General features: G+C 40.6%; 1 protein-coding gene across 1 annotated transcript in view; it reads left to right on the top strand.

Moving 5' to 3' along the window:
• DNAJC1 (DnaJ heat shock protein family (Hsp40) member C1) overlaps positions 1-21,641 on the top strand; it is a 248,270-nt gene extending 226,629 nt beyond the window's left edge. Inside the window, exons 10-12 of the mRNA XM_050804054.1 lie at positions 11,451-11,499; positions 18,528-18,976; positions 21,430-21,641. Of these exons, the coding sequence (XP_050660011.1) occupies positions 11,451-11,499; positions 18,528-18,976; positions 21,430-21,498 (567 nt within the window). The 3' untranslated portion in view covers positions 21,499-21,641. The remainder of the gene's footprint in view (positions 1-11,450; positions 11,500-18,527; positions 18,977-21,429) is intronic.
• The last annotated feature ends 329 nt before the right edge of the window (positions 21,642-21,970 follow it).

Here is a 21,970-nt window from a genome sequence, read left to right as displayed (position 1 = left end):
ATATCACTGTGGTCCAGTGCCCTTCTTAATCATACTATTTCCAGTTGCTTTTCTCCCTTCCCCTTCTCCTTTTTCTTTTTTCATCTTCCTCTGCCTTCCATTTCCTGTCACTTTCTCTCTTCCAGATTAACCCTCAGCCTGGACTCCACGTTCTTTCCTGTGTTCTACAGAGTACTTTGCCTTTTCCTCTGATGTCCAGGTGGCAGTTGCCATCTAGTCCCAGGAGGGCAGGGAGAGCATTCAACTTCCACTTGGAACACTTGCCAGACTATCCCTTCAACAAAGACAGTTTTATTTTTCAAAGGAATTCTAGAGCCATCTCTAGAATTTTGTTGTATTTTTGACTGCCTACTTTCCCCTGTCAAAGGACATGGAGTAAATGTTCTGGTAAAGGAGTAACAAATACTTGCAGGCCTTGGACCAGAGGATATCCTCCTTCAGTTTTCTTCTTCTACGGAGGACACACCTTGAAGAGGAGCAAAGGCAATAGTTGAGAGAGAGGAACGAGATACCTACCAAGCCTGCTGGATTCTTTCAATCCTTGCAAATTAGTAGGGTGACACATATCACTGGCAGATACATCTGATGAACACTGGGGAAATTGAAGTACAAAGGGCTTGCATCCTGACTACCTCCACACAATGGGAAATTGGCAGTAATGCAGCTTAAGAGTACAGAATTGGCCTCTTTCTTGAGACATGAGGCCAGACCCTCAAATTGCCAGTGTACAAGCCTGTTTGGATTGCTATTTCCTTGCTTTGGCCAATATTGATTTATAAATAAGACCTTTTTAAAGCAAGAAGCTGATTTTTTTTTTTCTTATAAGCACAGTTCTAATTAATCTGCAGTGTCTTGAATGAATATGCAAGTAAATAGCCCAATTGTAAGCCTCTTGAAATGGATAGGATAATACCTTGCATATACAAACTACCGTTCTCAGTGCAGTGATGTACTAAGTAAATACTTAATAAATCTTTGGTATTTGGGATATTTCATTAATAATGTGACATCCAGTGAACCACACAATATTTGAACTAAAAGGAAATCATGAATGCAATCCTTTTGTTTTATGGACAAAGATGTAAAGTGGGAAGAAAACAGGATTTAAAAGGAAACCTGCCTTAGGTGTTCTGACTCAAGTATATGACTTTGCAGGTCCTGAGAGCACTCTGAGCTTCAGTCAGTTTTTTCATCTGTAATATCAGCATTTTTTTTTTTCTTTTTTGAGACGGAGTCTCACTCTGTCATCCAGGCTGGAGTGCAGTGGTGTGGTGCCATCTTGGCTCACTGCAACCTCCGCCTCCCAGGTTCAGGCAATTCTCATGCCTCAGCCTCTCAAGTAGCTGGGACTACAGGTGTGCACTACCACGCCCAGCTAATTTTTGTGTTTTTTAATAGAGACGTGGTTTTGCTATGTTGGCCAGGCTGGTCTTGAATGCCTGACCTCAGATGATCCACCCGCCTTGGACTCCCAAAGTACTGGGATTACAGGCATGAGCCACTGTGCCCAGCCTGTGATACCAGTTTTACAAGGTAGTTGGGGGATGAAATGTGACAGTCTTATGAAAATACTTTGTTAATAGGAATGAACCGTTATGCAATTGTAAATCACATTATCACTTTTGTTACAGATGTGAGTTTTAAAAAGAGATAAAGAAGGCCACAAAACTGGTTATTGTCAGCCCGGGCCTACAACTCGGACCATTCTGACTCTTTCTTAGGCCATGTTGCCCTTTTGGTTTAGCAAAAACATGATTTCAAACCCTGCATATGTGGCAGCACTGTTCTTTGTCATACTTTGATCTGATAATATCTTCAAAGTGAAATCACTTGGTTTCCTGAGGGTGCTGGGCTAAAAGGGAGTAAATGTGAGAGCAAGGTATTTCATGTCCTGAGAGACTGGCCAGTTTATGTGGCTATGCTCCTAAGGGATTCTGCAAGCAGTGACTCTCACAGGTATCCTTTTGAATATTTGAACCACAGAAATATTCAAGGACTCATTAAGCTCTAATGGAACACTTTGTCATCTTCTTTAGTGACTCATTAAAGCAAAGCATATTTGCAGATTACAAGAAGCCATTTCTTTCTATATCTCCTATTTAAGATTCTTATATAGTCTTTGGATCCTATTAAGTGTTCTGTGTTACTAGTATACTGAATCTGTAATTTGTACTCACTCATCAGAGCCCTATATCTTACCAAAAGGATAGTATCTGCTTTAACTTTAAACCCTGTATCAAATTTACTAGTAATAATCACATACACTTTGAATACTATGAATGATATTCATAAAAGAACTGGTTTAGCTCATAGTATAGTCTGTGGTCTGGTGATGTTATCATACTGCCTAGTAAGGATTTATTTTATAACTCTGAATTATATATAACACCTTCTTACGTATAGTTAAGAATGCAGCAAGTCAATAGAATGGTGATACCTGAGCTATTACATGTTAATGCAATTTAAAATTGCCTCCTTGTCTTAAAATTTGGGGAAACCATTAAAAAGAGAATAATATGGGTGAATATGTATTATGTTGTTACGGTGTTCACTAGTAGAGTAACAGTATCTGCAAAACCACACAACTGTCTTTTTGCATAAGTGTTTTCTCCCAGGAAATGGCTATCCACATTGCTTATAGAGGTAATCAGTTAATGAAAGACCTTCTCTTTTAAAAGTTAAGATGAACACAATTATCATATCATATTTTTCTATCTAGACAGATAATCCACAGAAAAGTTTAAAGACATTAGAGAAATAACAAGAATGAGCACCACTGCTTTCTACCAGTTGGAAACATTTTTCAGGTGGCTTATTTAGGAGGAGAAGGGAGAGGAGAAAAAAAGTACTTTTTCAGAGTGGTTTTTTTAATGTTCAAGTAACAGAACATGCTTTGTGTTTGAACGCTGTAGTAGTTCTCACTTGTAATGAGGGCTAAATTCAAGTGGAAAGTTGACCAAGAGTAAATTTAACAAATGAAAATAATGAACTTCACAGTTACATAATTTTTGTTACTAGAGTAATACTTAAAATATCACTGACAGCCAGAATTTGAAAAATATGACTTAAGGTTATTTTCCAGATTCGGTACTTATTTTATGAGTTACCTGAAGATGCCAGAAATGTGAACATATACTTTATATAGCTCAGAAAATTGGAAAATTCTTCTTTATATTGAACAGAAATACGTAACCACGTAACTGTTAACTGATCCTAGTTCTGGCTTGTGAACTATAGTTTTCATTTTGCTGATTTAATTTTCTGTTAATTTCATCTGTTTTTACTAGAGGGAATGCAACCTATTTTAGTTTTTTTTCATTCACTGTACCCTTACCTATCATAAGTCACAAACTTAGACCGTAGGACCCCAATTTCATAAGCATTTTAGAGATAAATTTGGGCATTAGGAAGAGGAGTTAGAAAGTGTTTTCTGCTTGGAATCGTAATGTGGTGAAACATATTCCACCACAGTTACAATCCATATGACTGTTAATGCACTTTGGATTGTCCAAAAGCCTACCCAAGCCAGTAGTCCACAATATTAGTTCCTCAGATACCAAAGAAGAAGGGGGAGGCCTCATCTGTGTGAAACCTATATAGGAATAAATGTCTTCTCCCAAGAATAAATGTCTTCTCCCAAGAAGAGGCTACAGAAAGTCCCATATCTTCTGAAACTGCACATGATATAAAAATAGAATGACTAGCTGAAAAATTTATTACATACTGTCTGAGAAAATAAACACTAAACATTTTGAGAGTAAATTGGTACCCACTTTACTGAAAGTCATTCAGATCTAAAGGAGAGAAATAAATTTGGTGATGACCATGGTCATGGAAAGATGAATTTACTTTCCCAAACTGACTTACTATCTTACTGAGTCACCCTGGCATTGAGCTTTATATTAGACCACTACTTATTTAGAAGTTTCTTTATTTACCTGGAATCATAAATGATCATTTGAAGATGCCAAACTTGCCCCCAAACAAAAATATTTTGCCATCATCCACCATGTGTATGGCTCTTCCCAAGACAAAAACTAGTGAAAAGGGAAATTCTCAAAAAACAAAAAAAGTCACTTGCAGTTATCATTTTTATGAAACTGTCTTATAACAGCAGGAGATGTAGACTTTGCAGAGTGACTTGAATATTAACATTGGACCACACAGAATTGGAAAATGGACTGTGCTTTGCCTCTGTCTAATGAACCTATTATAAGTTCTAAGTTGGCCTTTTAAGTGAGGGAAAAAAAGGTATGGCCCCAAAATGACAATAGCAATGTCACATCGTTTCCATTATTTGGCAGTAATGATCTGAAGGACTCAGATTATGTGTGATGGATAAGCTAAATTGTGATAGATGCTGTATTCAGAATCTACTACCAGTATAAGGTGACTCTCTTCTCAAACTGAGTCCATGACTCTGTAGAAACAGGAAGCTTGTTCTTGACTATGTATCAGGAAACCTTAAGTCAGTCAAGGCTATGTTCTAATACTAGAATATCAATGCTAGGTGAATGATTCTCTAAGGTAATTCATCCCCACATGCCATTAGAATGTGTTTACTGGGCAGGATTCTGATGTTAGGGATCCATTTGGCTATAAGAACATACATTAATATGTTTAATATATTAGTTATTCATATAAGATAAAAAATGTATATGAAAGGCTGTAGCATGACTTTAAGATGTTAGAGAGTTATATGAATCTTAAGTTATGAGATTCTGAGGTCACATGTATTTGTGACTTTGCCAGTTGACCTCAAATGGAAAGTTTATATGAACTCCTTGTGTGACCATATATGTCACAACTTACTTATCCAGGCAGGAAGCAGAGAAAAATTTAAATTCTACAAGATAAATCATAAGCTTTTCTTAGAATTATGCTCTTGTGCTTGATTTATTATTTAGGTAAAATGCAATATATTCTGTATCTTTATACATCTTTGTATGTCCTCTAGTAATCTTTAAAGCAAAAAAAAAAAAATTACTAAGGAGGGACATTTATAAAAAGGCCAATTCAGGAAGATATAACAATTGTAAATATGTATGCGCCTGATAACAGAACACCAAAATACATGATGCAAAAACTGACAGACTTGAATGAAGAGATGGACAGTTAAACAATAATGGTTGGAAATTTCAATAGCTCCCTTTTACCTAACATATTTCTAAAACACGCCATCTAACAATAGAATATACATTTTTCTTTATACATGGAACATTGTCCAGAATAGACTATATGCTAGGACATCAACAAACATCAGTAAGTTTAAAAGGATAGAAATAATACACAGTATGTTCTTTAATTCTAGTGGAATGATATTAGAAATCAGTATCAGGGAAAAAAAATCAGGGCAAATCAAAAGATGTTTGGGAATTAACACAATCCTAAATAATCAGTGGATCATGGAAGAAATCATGAGGAAAACTGGAAAATTATCAGAGATGAATGAAATTAAGACATGATATACCAAGACTCAAGGAATGCAGCTAGCACACTTCTTAGAGGGAAATTTATAGCTATAAATGCCTATGTAAGAAAGAAGAAAGATCTCAAATCATTAACCTTTCCACCTTAAGATACTAGAAAAAGAACAAACTATACCTAAAGCACACAGAAAAAAGGAAATAACAAAAAAATAGGGCTGCGATATGGTTTGGTTCTGTGTCTCCACCAATTCTATATTAAACTGTAATCCCCAGTGTTGGAGGTGGGCCTTGTGAGAGGTGATTGGATCATGGGTTGAATTTCCGCCTTTGGTGCTGTTCTCGTGATAGAAGTCTCACAAGATCTGGTTGTTTAAAAGTATGCACCATCTTCCCCTTGCTCTCTGTTCCTCCTGCTCTGGCCATGTGAAGTGCTGTCTCCTAGTTTGCCTTCTGCCATGATTGTAAGTTTCCTGAGGCTTCCCCAGAAGCCAAGCAGATACTGCCATGCTTCCTGTACAGCTTGTGAAACCATGAACCAATTCAGTCTCTTTTCTTTATAAATTACACAGTCTCAGGCATTTCTTTATAGCAATGCAAGAACGGACTAATACAAGCAGAAATGAAAGAAATGGAGGGAGGCTGAGGCAGGAGAATGGCGTGAACCCGGGAGGCGGAGCTTGCAGTGAGCTGAGATCCAGCCACTGAACTCCAGCCTGGTCGACAGAGCGAGACTCCATCTCAAAAAAAAAAAAAAAAAAAAAAAAAAAAAAAAAAAAGAAATGGAGAACAGTAAAGAAATAGAGAAAATCAGTGAAACCAAAAGCTGATTCTTGGAAAATACCAAGAAAATAAACATGCATTTAATTTAAGTAAGATTAACCAAGAAAAAAAGAGAAAGGACTCAGATTTCTACAGTCAAAAGGGGGGGGAAAAAAGGATATTACTGCCAATCTTATATAAATAAAAAGGATTATAAAGGAATACACCCATGAATAAATGAATATCAAGAAATTAGATGGCTGTTTTTCTAATAGAAGTGAAATGGATAAATTCCTAGAAAGACACAAACTGCTACAACTGAATCAGAAACAGACAATTTTAATAGATAGACTTGTAATTAGTAAAAAGATTGAATTAGTTATCCAAAACCTATACACAATGAAAAGTCCAAGTCCAGATAGTTTCGCCATTGAATCTACCAAACATTTAAAAAATTCCAGTGCTCTCAAAAAAAAAAAAACGGAAGAGGGGTGAATATTTCTCAGCTCATTTTATGATGGCAGTATTGCATTGATGCAAAACCAAAGACATCGCAAGAAAACTACAGACCAATGTTTTTATAAATATGGATGCAAATAAATATTGACAAATACCACCAAACTGAATTCGGCAGCTTATAAAAAGAATTATCACCATGATGCTAGGCATGGTGGTGTGTACCTGTACTTGCAGCTCCTCAGGAGGCTAAGCAGGGAGAATCCCTTGAGCCCAGGAATTGGAGGATGCAGTGAGCTTTGATCACACCACTGTACTTCAGGCTGGGTGAAGATTTATGTTAAAAAAAAAAAAAAAAAAAAATCACCCTGATCAACCATGGAACGCAAGGTTGGTTAAACATCTCAAGATCAATTAATGTAAATACCTCATGTCAGCAGAATAAAAAGCAGTATCACACGATCATCTCAAGAGAAGCGTTTGAGCCGGACTCGGTGGTTCCCAACACTTTGGGAGGCCAGGGCAGGCTGATCACCTGAGGTCCGCAGTTCAGGATCAGTGTGGCCAACGTGGCGAAACCCCATCTCTACTAAAAATACGAAATAGCCAGGTGTGGTGGTGCGTAACTGTAATGCCAGCTACTCGGGAGGCTGAGGCAGGAGAATCACTTGAATCCAGAGGCAGAGGTTGCAGTGAGCCAAGATTGTGCCATTGTACTCCAGCCTGGGCAACAGAGCGAGACTGTGTCTCACCAAAAAAAAAAAAAAAAAAAAAAGTGTTTGGCAAAATCCAACACCCTTGCACTATAAAAACACTCAGCAGACTAGCAATAAAAAAGAAGTACCTCAACCAGATAAAAGAACATCTACTAAAAACCCACAACACCGTGTTTACTGGTGAAAGAATGATTTCCTGCTAAGATCAGGAACCAAATAAGGATGTCTGCTCTTGCTGCTTCTATTCAGCATTGTACTGAAGTCTTAGCCAGGGCAGTTAGGCAAGAAAAAGAAATAAGATGGAAAAAAAGAAGTAAAATTATCTGTTTGCAGATGGCATGATTTTATATGTAGAAAATCTTGAGAAGTGCACTAAAAAAAACATTGGAACTAATAAATGAGTTTAGCAAGGTTGCAGGATATATAGCAGTATTACAAAAATCAGTTTTTTATGCATTTACAGTGAACAACCTGAAAATGGAATTAATAATTACATTCATAATTGCATCAAAAAGAATCAAATACTTAGGAATAAATTAAACAAAAGAAATGAAAAACTTTAACTTTGAAAACTATATAACATTGTTGAAAGAAATTAAAGTAATTTAATTTGGAACTCTTAAGTCTTCCTGGCCTTAGATTTGGCAGGGGATTCTTAGATATGACACCAAAGGCACAAGCAACCAAAAACTTCAAAATTAAAAAAATAGATAAATGGGACCTCAGCAAAATTTAAAACTTTTGTGAGCCAAAGGACACCATCAAGAAAGTGAAAAGGCAACCCAAAGAGTGAGAGAACTTATTTGCACATCTTATGTCTGATAAAAGTACATGTACCCAGAGCACATCAAGAATCTCACAGCTCTGGCCAGGCATGGTGGCTCATGCCTGTAATCCCAGCACTTTGGGAGGCCGAGGCAGGCGGATTACCTCAGGTCAGGAGTTTGAGACCAGCCTAACCAACATGGTGAAACCCCATCTCTACTAAAAATACAAAAAATTAGCCGGGCGTGGTGGCGCATGCCTGTAGTCCCAGTTATTTGCGAGGCTGAGTTGGGAGAATCGGTTGCACCTGGGAGGTGGAGGCTGCAGTGAGCTGAGATCGTGCCATTGCACTTCAGCCTGGGCGACAGAGCTAGACTCCATCTCAAAAAAAAGAAAAAAAGAAAAAAATAATCTTACAACTCAATAATAAAAAGTTAAATGACCCACATAAGCAATGGATACAGGATATGAAATAGATATTCCTCCAAGAAAGATATACAAAAGTCCAATAAACGCATTAAAAAATGCTCAGTATCAGTCATTAATTATTAACTATTAATTAAGTTAGGGACCTGTTAGAAGGTGTTATATTAGTTTGGTCAAGTGAGAATGAAGGACTGGTGCAGGTGGTGGAGGTCTGAGAGAGTAGGGAACAAATGGAATTGATACTATGAAGCAACTGGTTGGGGAAGGAGAGAAAACTCCAAAAATGGACTGTTAGATTTTAAGCCTAAGTGACTTGGGTGATAAAACTATTAAGCAATGGAGGAAAAGCAGAGAAGTTGTTTTATTAGAAAAACTGATGAGTTTAATTTTTACATTGTTTAGTTTCAGGAACTAGGAGACCTCTAAGAGATTTAATGGCAGTTAGAAAGTAAAGCCATGTAGTATAGCAGAAAGAGCACTTGGCTTGTTTTTTTTTCTATAAAATGAAAGAGTTCGATTTAAAAGGTGGTTATGTTACAGTGATTGAGAGCAAAAATTTTAGATTCCTACTTGTCTGGTTTTAGCTTCTCAGTAACTGTTTAACTTGGATATATTATTTATTCTCCCTAGGCCTCAGATTCTGTAAAATCAGGTAACAGTTCTATGCCTACCTAATATCGCTACTGTGAGGAATATGTATACACACACAACTTATTTAGAACAGTGCCTATTGCATAGTAAGCTTAATGTTACATAGGTGAAGTCCCTTTCAGATCCGAGGATCCATTGTTGCATGGTCAATTTCTGTGAGACTGGCATTCCGAGGTAGAAGTCAGGGCCAGAGATGTAGGTTAATCATTTCTTTTCTAAAGTATTGTTGAATCGATGGGATGAAATACCAGAGTAGAAAGTGGAAAGAACATGGGCAGAATGTTGAGGAACACTTCTATTAGGGAACAAGAGGCAGGAGTATATAGGAGAGGCCAGTGGAGGAACATTCAGAGAAAGAAGGAAAACTAGGAGATACTCTCATGAATGCCAAGTAGAATAGAAAAGATAAAGTCAAGGGAAGATTGTCTTTTAGAGTAGACTACTTGAGCTAAGTTTGAAGGTTTATGGGATGTATCTGATGGACAGGGAGAAGTTGAAGATGAAAGCAGATGACTGATGGCACATAGTTCTGTGAGGATTCAAGGGGCAGATTTAGCCTCAAGGGGAAGGAATGCATTTATTTCTTTGAATTAAGATAAAAGAAGGGATGGATATGTGGTGGGGCAAGCAAATTTTTGAGCTGGGAAATTCAGAAGTCAAGGAAGCTCATGTTTGATAAGTTCAGTTTGCTTACATTAAATAGGAAGCAAGGTCATCTGTAGAGAGAGTGGAAGGTAGAGAACAAAATTGAAAAGTGTTTCCACGCAGCTTTAAATGTTCTAATTCTGCTCTTTGTATGAATGGAAAACAAATGATCTATTTCAGTTGTAACAGGTAATATTTACTGAGACTTTAGTGTCTGCCAGGTATCATGCTAAGGGTTTGTTTCAAACTGAAAACATCCGTAAGCGGCAAATGGTATTAGTAGTGGTATCCACACATTACAGAGGGTAATATATGAAACAGAGAAAGGATGGAAAATTGCTGTCTGTTACCCAGCTGAGAGGTGGAACCAAGATTGAAGAGCAGATCTGCCTGACTCTTTCTTGGCTCTTAATGATCATGCTTTCTGACGTTTTACTTTCAAATTTCATTAAAGCCTTGAAGTATTGGTTCAAGAATATACATGGATTAATGGGATAGAGAAATATAGAAAAATATAATAGCACATGTATACAGCTGAACATAATTTTAATGAAATTCATATTTTAAATAAATGGAAAGTATGGCTTGTTAGATAAGTGTATTAGGGCAATTAACTATTCATTTGAAAAAAATTAATAACTTTAACCCCATATTTTTTAAAAATATGCAATAGAAGTCAGAACAGTGGTTATCTGTGGCAGGATAGAGATTGCATTAAGGGAACAAGGGAACTTTCTGGAGTAACAGGAATGTTCTGTAATTTTTTTTATTTTTATTTATTTATTTATTTATTTAGATGGAGTCTGGCTCTGTCACCCAGGCTGGAGTGCAGTGACGTGTTCTCAGCTCACTGCAACCTCCACCTCCTGGGTTCAAGCAATTCTGCTGCCTCAGCCTCCCAAATAGCTGGGATTACAGGCCCTTCTCCAGTGAAGAAAGATATTCAATTTCTGGAAATTCTAGGTTTAAAAAATGACCTGTTTGCATAATGAAAGCAGTATCTTTTTTTTTTTTGAGACAAGATCTCACTGCCCAGGCTGGAGTGCAGTGGTGCGATCTCGGCTCACTGCAACCTCCGCCTCCTGGGTTCAAGCGATTCTCCTGCCTCAGCCTCCAGAGTAGCTGGGATTACAGGCACCCACCATCTTGCCCAGCTACTTTTTATATTTTAATCAAAATGGGGTTTCACCATGTTGGACAGGCTGGTCTTGAACTACTGACCTCAACTGATCCAGCCGCCTTGGTGTCCCAAAGTGCTAGGATAACAGGCATGAGCCACCATGCCTGACCTTGAAAGTAGTATCTTTTAAGAGGCAGCCTTGTATAACAGAACTGTCATTGAACTAGAAGGAGTCCAGGTATGTGAGTTCTTGTCCTGATTGTGCTGCTGAGTGGATGGGTGTTTTGGAGCAATCCATTTAATCTCTGTGGGCCTCAATTTTCTTGTTAATTACATTAATGGATGGGACAGATGACTGAGGGTCTTTCAGACCTGAGATCCAGTGAACCCTGTTCATTCACATGGAGCTTACATGGAATAGTTTCACTCAGCCTACAGTAGGTACATGGAAAGTAAGATTTTTGCTTTTATGTTTTGAAACAGGTGACAACCAAAGCCAAGCAACTGAAGGATTCAGTGACCTGCTCCCCAGGTGAGTTCATACTTCCTCTATCTCATTAATCTAAAGTGATTTCTTCTAAATTAATCCCTTTTTATAATAACTTCTTTAAATACAAGGGTCTAGAAGTTTTGCCTAATGAACTCTAAATCTGGTCGCATCTCCAAAAGGGGTTGAAATACGGGCACCAGCAAGCCTGCATATTCTGGTGCCGAGAAGATGTATTTAATTAATAAGGTTAAAGAAATATACAGAAATATACAGATCGTCTTCTCTAGTTCAATTTGTGGGGACGGGGAACGCAGGAGAAAGCCCATCTCTGCACACCACGCAAATGCTGTGTGCACACTGTTTCCCCGCACTGTCCACCCCTGTCACTGCCGCACTTGCAGAGCTACCCTTTGGGATAGATGACAAACAGCTTTCCCAAGCATTTATGTTTTTTGTTTTTTGTTTTTGTTTTTTTTGAAACGGAGTCTTGCTCTGTTGCCCAGGCTAGAGTGCAGTGGCACAATCTCGGCTCACTGCAACCTCTGCCTCCCCCGGATTCAAGCAATTCTCCTGCCTCAGCCTCTGGAGTAGCTGGGATTACAGGTGCCCGCCACTGCACCTGACAGATTTTTGTATTTTTAGTAGAGACGGGGTTTCACCATGTTGGCCAGGCTGGTCTTGAACTCCTGACCTCTTGATCCTCCCACCTCGGCCTCCCAAATTGCTGGGATTACAGGTGCGAGCCACCATGCTCGGCCGCATTTATGTTTCTTAAAATCAATTTCCTCCAAGATTAACTGGAATTTTGTTAGAGTCTCCATATTCTTTGCTTAGAACCAGGAAGTAAGAACATGCCTCAGAAACTTTCCAACCTAACTCGAATACAGGTGCCAGGGAGAGTAATGCAGATGAACAAGCCAACGATTAGCAAACCCAGAGATCTCAAAAAGCCATCCCAGCCAGGCATGGTGGCCCAGCTCTCGTTTCAACTACTCTAGAGGCCAGGGCGGGAGGATCACTTGAGCCCAGGAGTTCAAAACCAGCCTGGGCAACATAGTGAGACCCCCATTTCTGAAAAATAAACATAAAAATAAAATAATTTTTAAAAAAGAATTCAACTTGGAGTTCTCCAGGCTTTAGCAAAGAGGACATTTCTGGATTTCTTTTTCTGCCAATGAAGTTATTTCTGTGGACATGGAGGCAGAGATGGGGCAATGGAATGTTACATAACAGAAGTCTACTTCAAGACATTCTCCAAAATCATACCATTGAAAAGGCAGCGCATCTCAGAGTAAGGAACTGACATAGATCTTCCTGGAGCTTTGGTGGAGGGGGTCAGAAGTATGAAGAAAACAGGAAATGTGGAGTTGAATATTTAAGTGCGTCTCTGAGGCAACCAACACTTGTGGCTGAGAGAAGGCACCAGAAGCAGCTTTGAGCAGAGAGCAGATCCAGCATTAGGACAGAGAGGAAAAGAAGCAAATCCGATGTGATATTTGGCCACATCCAAGCATCCTGTGACTCTAAAAGCACCATAAGGTCTTTGTCACAAATATATTCATTAAATTCTGTGTTTTGTTTTTTAATAGCCTTTAAGAAGCCAAAGGATTTTGAAATAAAAGTATTTCTTCTGATTATGTTCACAAATTAACAAAGAATCCGTAAGCAGTGTGATCCATTTAAGTCACAAAGCTGTGCTTCTGAAGTATTATTAGATATTCTAAAATTGTTTCCTAAGATTTGGGTTACCTTTCAAAGGGTTTGAAATGGATGGTTTAGAAAACACAGCTGGCTTAATAGGCTAGCGCAGGGGAAAATGACCTTCTACAGATAAGAACACACCCAGATGGAAGTATTCAGCTCTTTCTTAAGAGAGTTGCTTTAGTGAGTATGGAAAGAAATATTTGCTAATAGAAACTCAAAAAAATACAGATAAACAAAAGGAAGAAAATAATCACATGTAACCTACCAATTGTTATTTTGAGAGAGATACTTCTTCAGACTTTTCTTTTTTTTTTTTTTTTTTTTTTTTGAGACGGATTCTCGCTCTGTTGCCCAGACTGGAATGCAATGGTGCAATCTCGGCTAACTGCAACCTCCGCCTCCCAGGTTCAAGCAATTCTCCTGCCTCAGCCTCCTGAGTAGCTGGGATTATAGGCATGCACCACCACGACTGGCTAATATTTTGTATTTTCAGTAGAGACGGGGTTTCTCCATGTTGGTCAGGCTGGTCTCAAACTCCCAACCTTAGGTGATCCTCCCACCTCAGCCTCCCAAAGTGCTGGGATTACAGGCATGAGCCACTGCGCCCAGCCTATTTCTTGAGACTTTTCTGATGCACGTATGTGCATATAATATTTTTACAAGAATGGGACTATACTACAATACTGTTTTGTATTTTTTCACTCCATATACTCATATGTCTGTATCATCACCTTAATGGCTCCATAGTAGTCCATAATATAGATATCTGCCCCATGGTTTATTTAACAGGTTTCTATTGTTGGACATTTTGATTGTTTCCATTTTTTTTTATTGTTATGAAGTTGTGGTCTCCAAAGTGAGGTAGACAAGATGATTCTTTGGAATTTAAGAAGACTGTATTTGAATTTCTGTTGATCTTTATTTTTATCTTAAAGCAGTGAGAGAGTAATTAAGCTTTCTCATCTTTGATATTCAGACTTATGCCAGCACCCTCACTGTGCCCATTAGCAGAGCTTATGTGTTACATAGGGCACCGGCGTTTCCCAAGGGAAAAATGGGATTTCCACAGCGCTCACAGGTTGATGATGGCCTCATCACTCGGCATCATCCCACGTTCTTTCGCTCTCAAGATATTGCAACAAGATACCCAGTTGAGTGGATGTATATAGATAACCCCAGAGTTGCAGTGACATCTTTTTATAAGGTGGAGGGCAACCACGGGAATATTTCCTATCATATGGAGGCTTCCTAGTATTTTGACAAAGTACTTTTAAAAGTTTTTGAATTTAAAGATCTTCAGTTTTATACTTTTCTTTTACCAAATAAATAAATAAATAAATAAATTATTGATGTAGGGTCTAAAAAAAAAACCTGCACACGCTTAAAACATTAAAACAGTACGAAAGGGGATACAATGAAAAGTGTCTGAGTCTGCATTCCTGGCCCTCCACAGAAGGAATAATGAATCAGAGTGGGGGGTGCACACGTCTAGAAGTGTAACTAGTTGCGCACACCCTGTCTGTATTTGCCTCCCTCTTTCTATGTTAATGGCAGCATACTCACTGAAGACTAATATATTTAATCCTTTTATTATATTAAAATATTTTTACAAAATAAAGATGGGTTTTTAACAATGAATATGAAAGTGTTTTGAAAACTATGCTGTAGAAAGGACGTTCGAAAGTAGATCCTTGGCTGGGTGTGGTGGCTGACGCCTGTAATCCTGACACTTTGGGAGGCCAAGACGGGCAGATCACCTGAGGTCAGGAGTTCGAGACCAGCCTGGCCAACATAGTGAAACCCAGTCTCTACTAAAAATACAAAAATTAGCTGCGTATTGTGGTGCATGCCTGTAGTCCCAGCTACTCTGGAAGCTGAGGCAGGAGAATCACTTGAACCCGGGAGGCAGAGGTTGCAGTGAGCCGAGATCACGCCACTGAACTCCAGCCTGGGCAACAGAGCAAGACTGGCTCAAAAAAAAAAAAAAAAGTCGATGCTTGATAGTATTTTCTTTGTTATGTGTTATTCTATGACCAAAACAATGTGACCTATAAAAACTTATTTTTACGGATTTAAAAATGTTGAAAATAGAATTTTAACCTGTAAATCTTTCAAACAAAGTGAACTCATTTGTTAAAAATACAGCCAGGCGTGATGGTGTAGGCCTGTAGTCCCAGCTGCTCAGGAGGCTGAGGTGGGAGGATCACTTGAGCCCAGAAGTTGGAGGCTGCAGTGAGCTACGATCACACCACTGCACTCGAGCCTGGGTGACAAGACCCCCATCTCAGATAAATAACACTTTCTGTTTAGTTTGCAAGACCAAATGATTGACTTGGGGATGATTTTTATGAAAATGTTTTCATAATTTGTATTGTACAATGAATACCAGAGCATAGTAAACATGGCCAACAGGACGCTCCATGTGGATAGATGTATCCTTTTGGGTCATCTTTTCCAACTGGGATGGCCATTCAAAGTTAGGTGCCAAAATAAAGTGAATTTGGAGCCAGGCCTTTAATTGAGTATTTTACCCAGTATTAAGCAATTTTTCAGTCTCATTGTTTTTAATATTAATATTTTCATGAGAATGTTTCACTTAATGATGTTTTTAGATTGTTTTTTATCTTTGATTTTCTTATTCATATGTGTTTTATAATATATTAGTAGAGTGGTGGATATAAAAGAATAAGTAAATATAAGTAAATATACATATATTAGAATTGCATTTTCGGCTGGGCGCGGTGGCTCATGCCTGTAATCCCAGCACTTTGGGAGGCCAAGGCGGGCAGATCCCGAGGTCAAGAGGTTGAGACTATCCTGGCCAACATGGTGAAACCCCGTCTGTACTATAAATACAAAAATTAGCTGGGCATGGTGGCACGTGCTCGTAGTCCCAGCTACTTGAGAGGCTGACACCCGTAGTCCCAGCTACTCTAGAGGATGAGGCAGGAGAATCACTTGAACCCAGGAGGCAGAGGTTGCAGGGAACCAAAATTACACCACTTCACTCCAGCCTGGTGAAAGAGCGAGACTCCATCTCAAAAAATAAAAATTAAAAAAATAATAATTGCATTTTCAAAGAGGTTTTATTGATGGAGTACATAATAAAAATATGGAGGAGATAATGATTATGAAATGCAACTCATTTGTAGTAACAAAAGACTAGGACCTGGAACTTTAGTGAGCTAATACAGAATAACCTCCAGGGAGTTTGTTGCCATTAACATAAGAAAGGAGAAGGCAAATACAGCTACACAGGGTGTGCAAGACTCATTCTATATCTAGACGTTCACACACTCACACCCCAACTCATTTTTGCCTCTTAGAAAGCAGACCAGGAAGCCACTTTTCATTGTATTCCTTTTTGTAGTTTTTACTTTTTTTTTTTTTTTAATTATATGCAGGTTTTTGTTTTTGTTTTTGTTTTTGTTTTAAGATGGAGTCTCACTCTGTCACTCAGGCTGGAGTGCAATAGCACCATCTTGGCTCCCTGTAACCTCGCCTCCCTGGTTCAAGCGATTCTCCTGCCTCAGCCTCCTGAGTAGCTGGGATAACAGGCACCCACCATCATGCCTGGCTAATTTTTGTATTTTTGTAGAGACAGGGTTTCACCATGTTGGCCAGGCTGGTCTCGAATCCTGACCTCAGGTGATCCCCCCGCCTTGGACTCCCAAAGTGTTGGGATTACAGGCGTGAGCCACCGTGTACGGCCGGGATTTTGTTTTTTATTAAATAAAAGCTAGTATAAAAAAGAGGAAACATTGCCGTAAAAAAGGAAATAAAATATTGCCTCCTTTTTGTTGTTGTTTTGAGACAGAGTGAGACTCTGTTGCCCAGACTGGAATGCAGTGGCACAGTCTCGGCTCACTGCAGCCTCTGCCTGCTGGGTTCAAGCGATTTTCATGCCTCAGCCACCAAGTAGTTGGGATGACAGCCATGCATCACCACACCCAGCTAATTTTTTGTATTTTTAGTAGAGACAGGGTTTTGCCATGTTTGCCCAAGCTGGTCTGGAACTCCTGGCTTCAAGTGATGCACCTCACCTTGGCCTCCTAAAGTCCTGGAATTACAGGCGCAAGCCACACTGCACTGGGCCTAAAATATTGCCTCTTTGTAGCCAAATTTGTATATACATCTGTAATTATTTCCATAGGAGAACCTCCTCTAAGTAAAATTATAGAGTCACAAGTAAATACAATTTTAAGGTTCACCTCCATTTGACAAATTGTTCTTTAAAAAGGCTAGACCTGTGTTGTCTAATATGGTAGCCACTTGCCACTTGTAGCTGTTTATATTAAATTTTAAATTAATTAAAATTAAATAAAGTTAAAAACTTAATTCCTCAGTGCTACACCAAGTGGTTTGTATAATCGTATCACAGCATGTTTCATTGGACAGCTCTGAGGTGGGCCAGTTTCTGCTCCCACTCCCGGTGTCCGAATGTACCTATTTCCCTGCATTTTGCCAGCACTAGGTATTGTCATACTTTCTAATCTTTGCCAATTTAATAATTAAAAAGTGGTGATTCACTGTTTCAGTTCTCTAATACTCGTCAGCTACTGTAGTTCTTCCTCTGTGAGCTGTGTTCTTTGTCCTTTTATCTTACTGAGTTGTAACTCCTACTGTATTGAGGATATCAGTGCTCTGTATTCTATTCTGTCCTATTAAAAGGTTTAAAACTTTTGTTATTAATTATTACTACTTTTAGAGACAAGATCTCACTCTGTTGCCCAGACTGAAGCACAGTGGTGTGATCATAGCTGACTGCAGCCTCAAACTCCTGGGCTCAAGCAGTCCTCCCTCCTTAGCCTGCCAAGTAGCTAGGAATACAGGTGTATACCACCACACCCAGCTAATAAATGTTTTGATAAAATGTTTCTTTTCCATGTTTAAAAATTCTTGTTACAGCTACTATTTATAAGTGTATAATTTACTCATACACTTGACTTCCAGAGGCAGCACAGTTTAAGGTTTGACCAGTTGATTTTTGTCTTTCCAGTGGAGCCAGTGAATCCTTTCTTATACGGAGTAGCAGGTTATTCCTTCTCAAAGACATGTTTGTATTCTTGTTCACAATCTGATTCTTTATATGCCCATTATTCCTCAGAGTAGAGAAAGGGACAAAGGCTTGCAATCAGACAGAAGTGGGTTCAGATCCCACTCTAGTGCTTTCTGAGTCTTCTTTTTCTCATCTGTAACATTAGGGTAATGATCCCTATCTTTCTAGAATAGTGTGGAAATGAAATTAGACCATGCATGCAAAATGCCTAGTGCGCTGCCTGCTGTGTGCCCAGCAGCTGCTGTTCTCACCATCTCCTTAATTCACCTTGCCCTTCACATCTGTGTGGCTCACCCCTCTTTCCTAGGAATGGTTAGACTCTCCGAACTCAAATCAACAGTTCAGAATTCCAGGCCCATCAAAAGTGCCACCACCTTGCCTGATGACATGATCACCCAGCGAGAGGACGCAGAGGGGGCGGTGGTGGAGGAGGAGCAGGGGGGAGACTCTGGTGAGCAGGAGACGGGGGGCACCGAGGCCCGACCTCGGAGGCGGAAGCCAGCCAGGCTGCTGGAGACTACCGCGAAGCTGGAGCCAGAGGAGAAGCCCAGAGCCAGGCGGCAGAAGGACTTTGACGTAGCAGAACCAAATGAGTCCAGCGACGAGGAGAGCCAGAAAAAAGAGAGAGCTCGGGCTGCAGAGGAGCCGTGGACTCAGAATCAACAGAAACTTCTGGAACTGGCGTTGCAGCAGTACCCAAAGGGATCCTCTGACCGCTGGGACAAAATAGCCAGATGTGTCCCGTCCAAGAGCAAGGTGAGTGACAGGGAAAGAGGCCTCTGCACAGGTGTTAGAATCCCACCAGAGGAGCCGCAGCTTGTCTGCCTGCGGCTTCTTCCCTCATTCCTATCTACTGACACCTGCCCCATGATCTCTTCTTTCCCAGCTATCTTCCAGTATATTTCTCCCTAGAGCATATGAATCTGTGCACTGAGTGGTTCATGTGTGTAGATGAGCTCAAGATTCTAAGTTTCATCATCACACAGGGTAGCTGATTATAGAAACTTCACCTACAGCACCTGCCTGCCCTTTGGAGAACTCGCCCACTCAGGCCTAGGGTTTAAGGGCACATGGGAGGCTCAGCCGGTGCCGTCTCACCGTGAAATGCGGCAGCTGGGGAGGGTCAGGATGGGAAGCGCCTCTGAACCAGGCTGAGGGTTCATAAATCACAAGGCCCATTGGCTATGTAGCAAATCTTTGACCAAAGGGATAGCTGGTATAGACAGTATTACCATAATCATCTTTGGTTCTGCCATGTGAATAACTTTGGACTCAGCGGGTGCACCTCGTGGCTGTCCAGAGGCCCTGAGGCCATCTCCATGTGTGGTCAGTGCCCTGAGGCCATCTCCATGTGTGGTCAGTGCCAGGCGACAGCTAGGGTTCGGCTTACCTTCCACGGCCGTGGCCGTTTGTAGTTGGCCTTTCTCCCTGCTTGTAGCTCTTAGTGCCTGCTCACATACATCTGAGATAGTTCTCAGATGAAAACTCAGATGGGAGGAGAGGGCGGGAGTGCCCTGTGGAGAGCCCACCCACCCAGCTTGGGCGGCCTCTTTCCTGTGATCTGGCCGTGAGGCGCTGCAGAGAGTTCCAGGGTGTGATCCTACCACAGTGTCTCTTGAGGCTTCTTTCCAGGGAGCTAGATTGTTAGTCGAGGAATCAGGAACAGTCAGAATCAAAAGCCACGATCTATTCCGCCGTCTGTGCCTCCTTCAGTCGCCTCTGGGCACACTGATGCTCATTTACATTCTTATTTTTGTAATTGAAATTCTGTGTTGGAAAATCTAGCTCATGGCCATGCGTGTCCCTGAGTGTACAGGTCTAGTTTTCTCCACCTACTTTAAAAGGATGAAAGTTGAGAGTTCCTGGGGAGAAAAATAAACCCTTAGCAGTTGATCTATTTGGGAAGCGCAGCTTCTCCCAGCCTCTCCAACTGGTTTGCCAGAAGTAACTATTCTCCCCGAATTTCTCTAGCATCTGTCAGAACACAGGTGTCTCCATGTGTGATGAGTCCACACTGGCTTATAAACGAAGGGGCTGGAGCTTGGATTCCTAAGGATAGAACACCCAGAAACTCATACCTGGGGGGTCTGGAAACCTTCCAGTTTTCAACCAGCAATGAGCAGGGCTTCGTCAGCCTGCAGGTGTTCCCCTCAAGCCTTGACTTGAGAGCCAGCCAGGGCTGAGCTGCCTGCTGTCCTGGAGCCTGGGCCTGGCTGCCACAGCTCAGCTCAGAGCTCTGAGCACACTGTCCTTCCGGGGTTACGTGCTGGGTCTGGCCACATCTGGTTTCGGCACTATGTGGTTAGGGACAGCATAGATACTAAGGAAAGACTGATATCTTTAAAGACCTTAGGCAGGTAATCTTTGGGGATGCAGAAAAAACCCTGAGAAGAGACTCTTATGACACCACTAAGCTAAAATCCTGGGAGAGTAAACATCCTTTCCCTGTCCCAGGCAGCTGATAAAGTCACTTTGCACTGGACCCTAAGTCAGCAGAAGCTACAGAACCTCAGGGGTCAGTATTTTTGGAACAGAAACAGAATAGATTCTAGAAAGTTCCTGTAATCAACGTGAAAATAATGAGGCCTCTCCCCACCATCAACCCACCTCTGCTTTGGTCCTGAGTCCCAGCCCAGGGCGTGATAGCTGTGGCCAGCTGAGGTCTGAAGTGGGTGGCCCTGCAGCCTGTAGGGTGGGATGGAGGTGGGGCCGGGAGGAGCAGGAGTGTGTATTTCAGCACAAGTGTTTCCAGTGTCCCGGGGTCTGGCGCCCCACAGGAAAGGTCTCACTCAGCAGCACCTAAGGAAAGCCAGACCCACGGAAGAAGACTATTGTGGCTACCTGGCCCCAGGGTTTTTGATTTCTTTAAAGTAGCGTGTTGTGATGAAAGAGTGAAATGTTAACATGAAAATGAGAGTCAGCAGGCTGAAGGTACCAGTGATGATGCTAGTGCACCTCACAAACGGCTGCCCCAGCCCCTCACTCCGCGCCAAGCACCTTCCCTTCGGGCTGGGCTTGCAGGAGCCCTTCTTGCACTGCCTGGACAGGTCTGCCTTGTGAGCGGCTGGACTCCAGGACATCCTGGGAACTCTGGGCAGAGGGACTGGACGTGAGGCTCTTCATGAGCATAAGGCAGCAGACCGGCCCCCCGGGGACCCCACTGACTTGTGCAAGTGACTGTTTTCACCTCTCTTTTTTTCTTCCTACAGGAAGACTGTATCGCTAGGTACAAGTTGCTGGTTGAACTGGTCCAAAAGAAAAAACAAGCTAAAAGCTGAATATTCTGGGAGTTGATGTTCACCTTCATTTTCCAAAATGAATATCTTAAAAATCTTTTGCAGAAATTTGCATTTTTGTACCTCAATATTTCTACGTCATGTGCCTTAGTAAAAAAAAAAACCAATAAATAAATAAAAGATGAGTGTTGTGCTATACTATTTAAACAAATACTGTGCTGGGGAAAAAGGATGTGGGTATTTTGCAGATTATTTTATTTCTCATCACTTCAAAGTTTACTTTCTTAGGGAATAAACAGTGCTTTCTAACGATCAGGCAAAAATATATGGTTTTGAAGGAACATGTGAACAAACTAATGTGTAAGAATTCAAACGATGTTTCTCTAAAACACGACCAAAGAACACAGCAGTTCATGTCTCTATTGGGGGTTGAGTAGCAAAGATCAGTTCTTGGGGAGAAAGAAAACCAGGTTGGTATCCAGCTGGTTGGCTAAGAACAATGTGAGGTTCTCTT

Source organism: Macaca thibetana, chromosome 9 (genome assembly GCF_024542745.1).
Source record: "Macaca thibetana thibetana isolate TM-01 chromosome 9, ASM2454274v1, whole genome shotgun sequence".
NCBI classification, from domain to species: Eukaryota; Metazoa; Chordata; class Mammalia; order Primates; family Cercopithecidae; genus Macaca; species Macaca thibetana.
The sequence above is the reverse complement of the archived record's forward strand: the minus strand, read 5'-3'. Positions and strand labels throughout refer to the sequence as shown.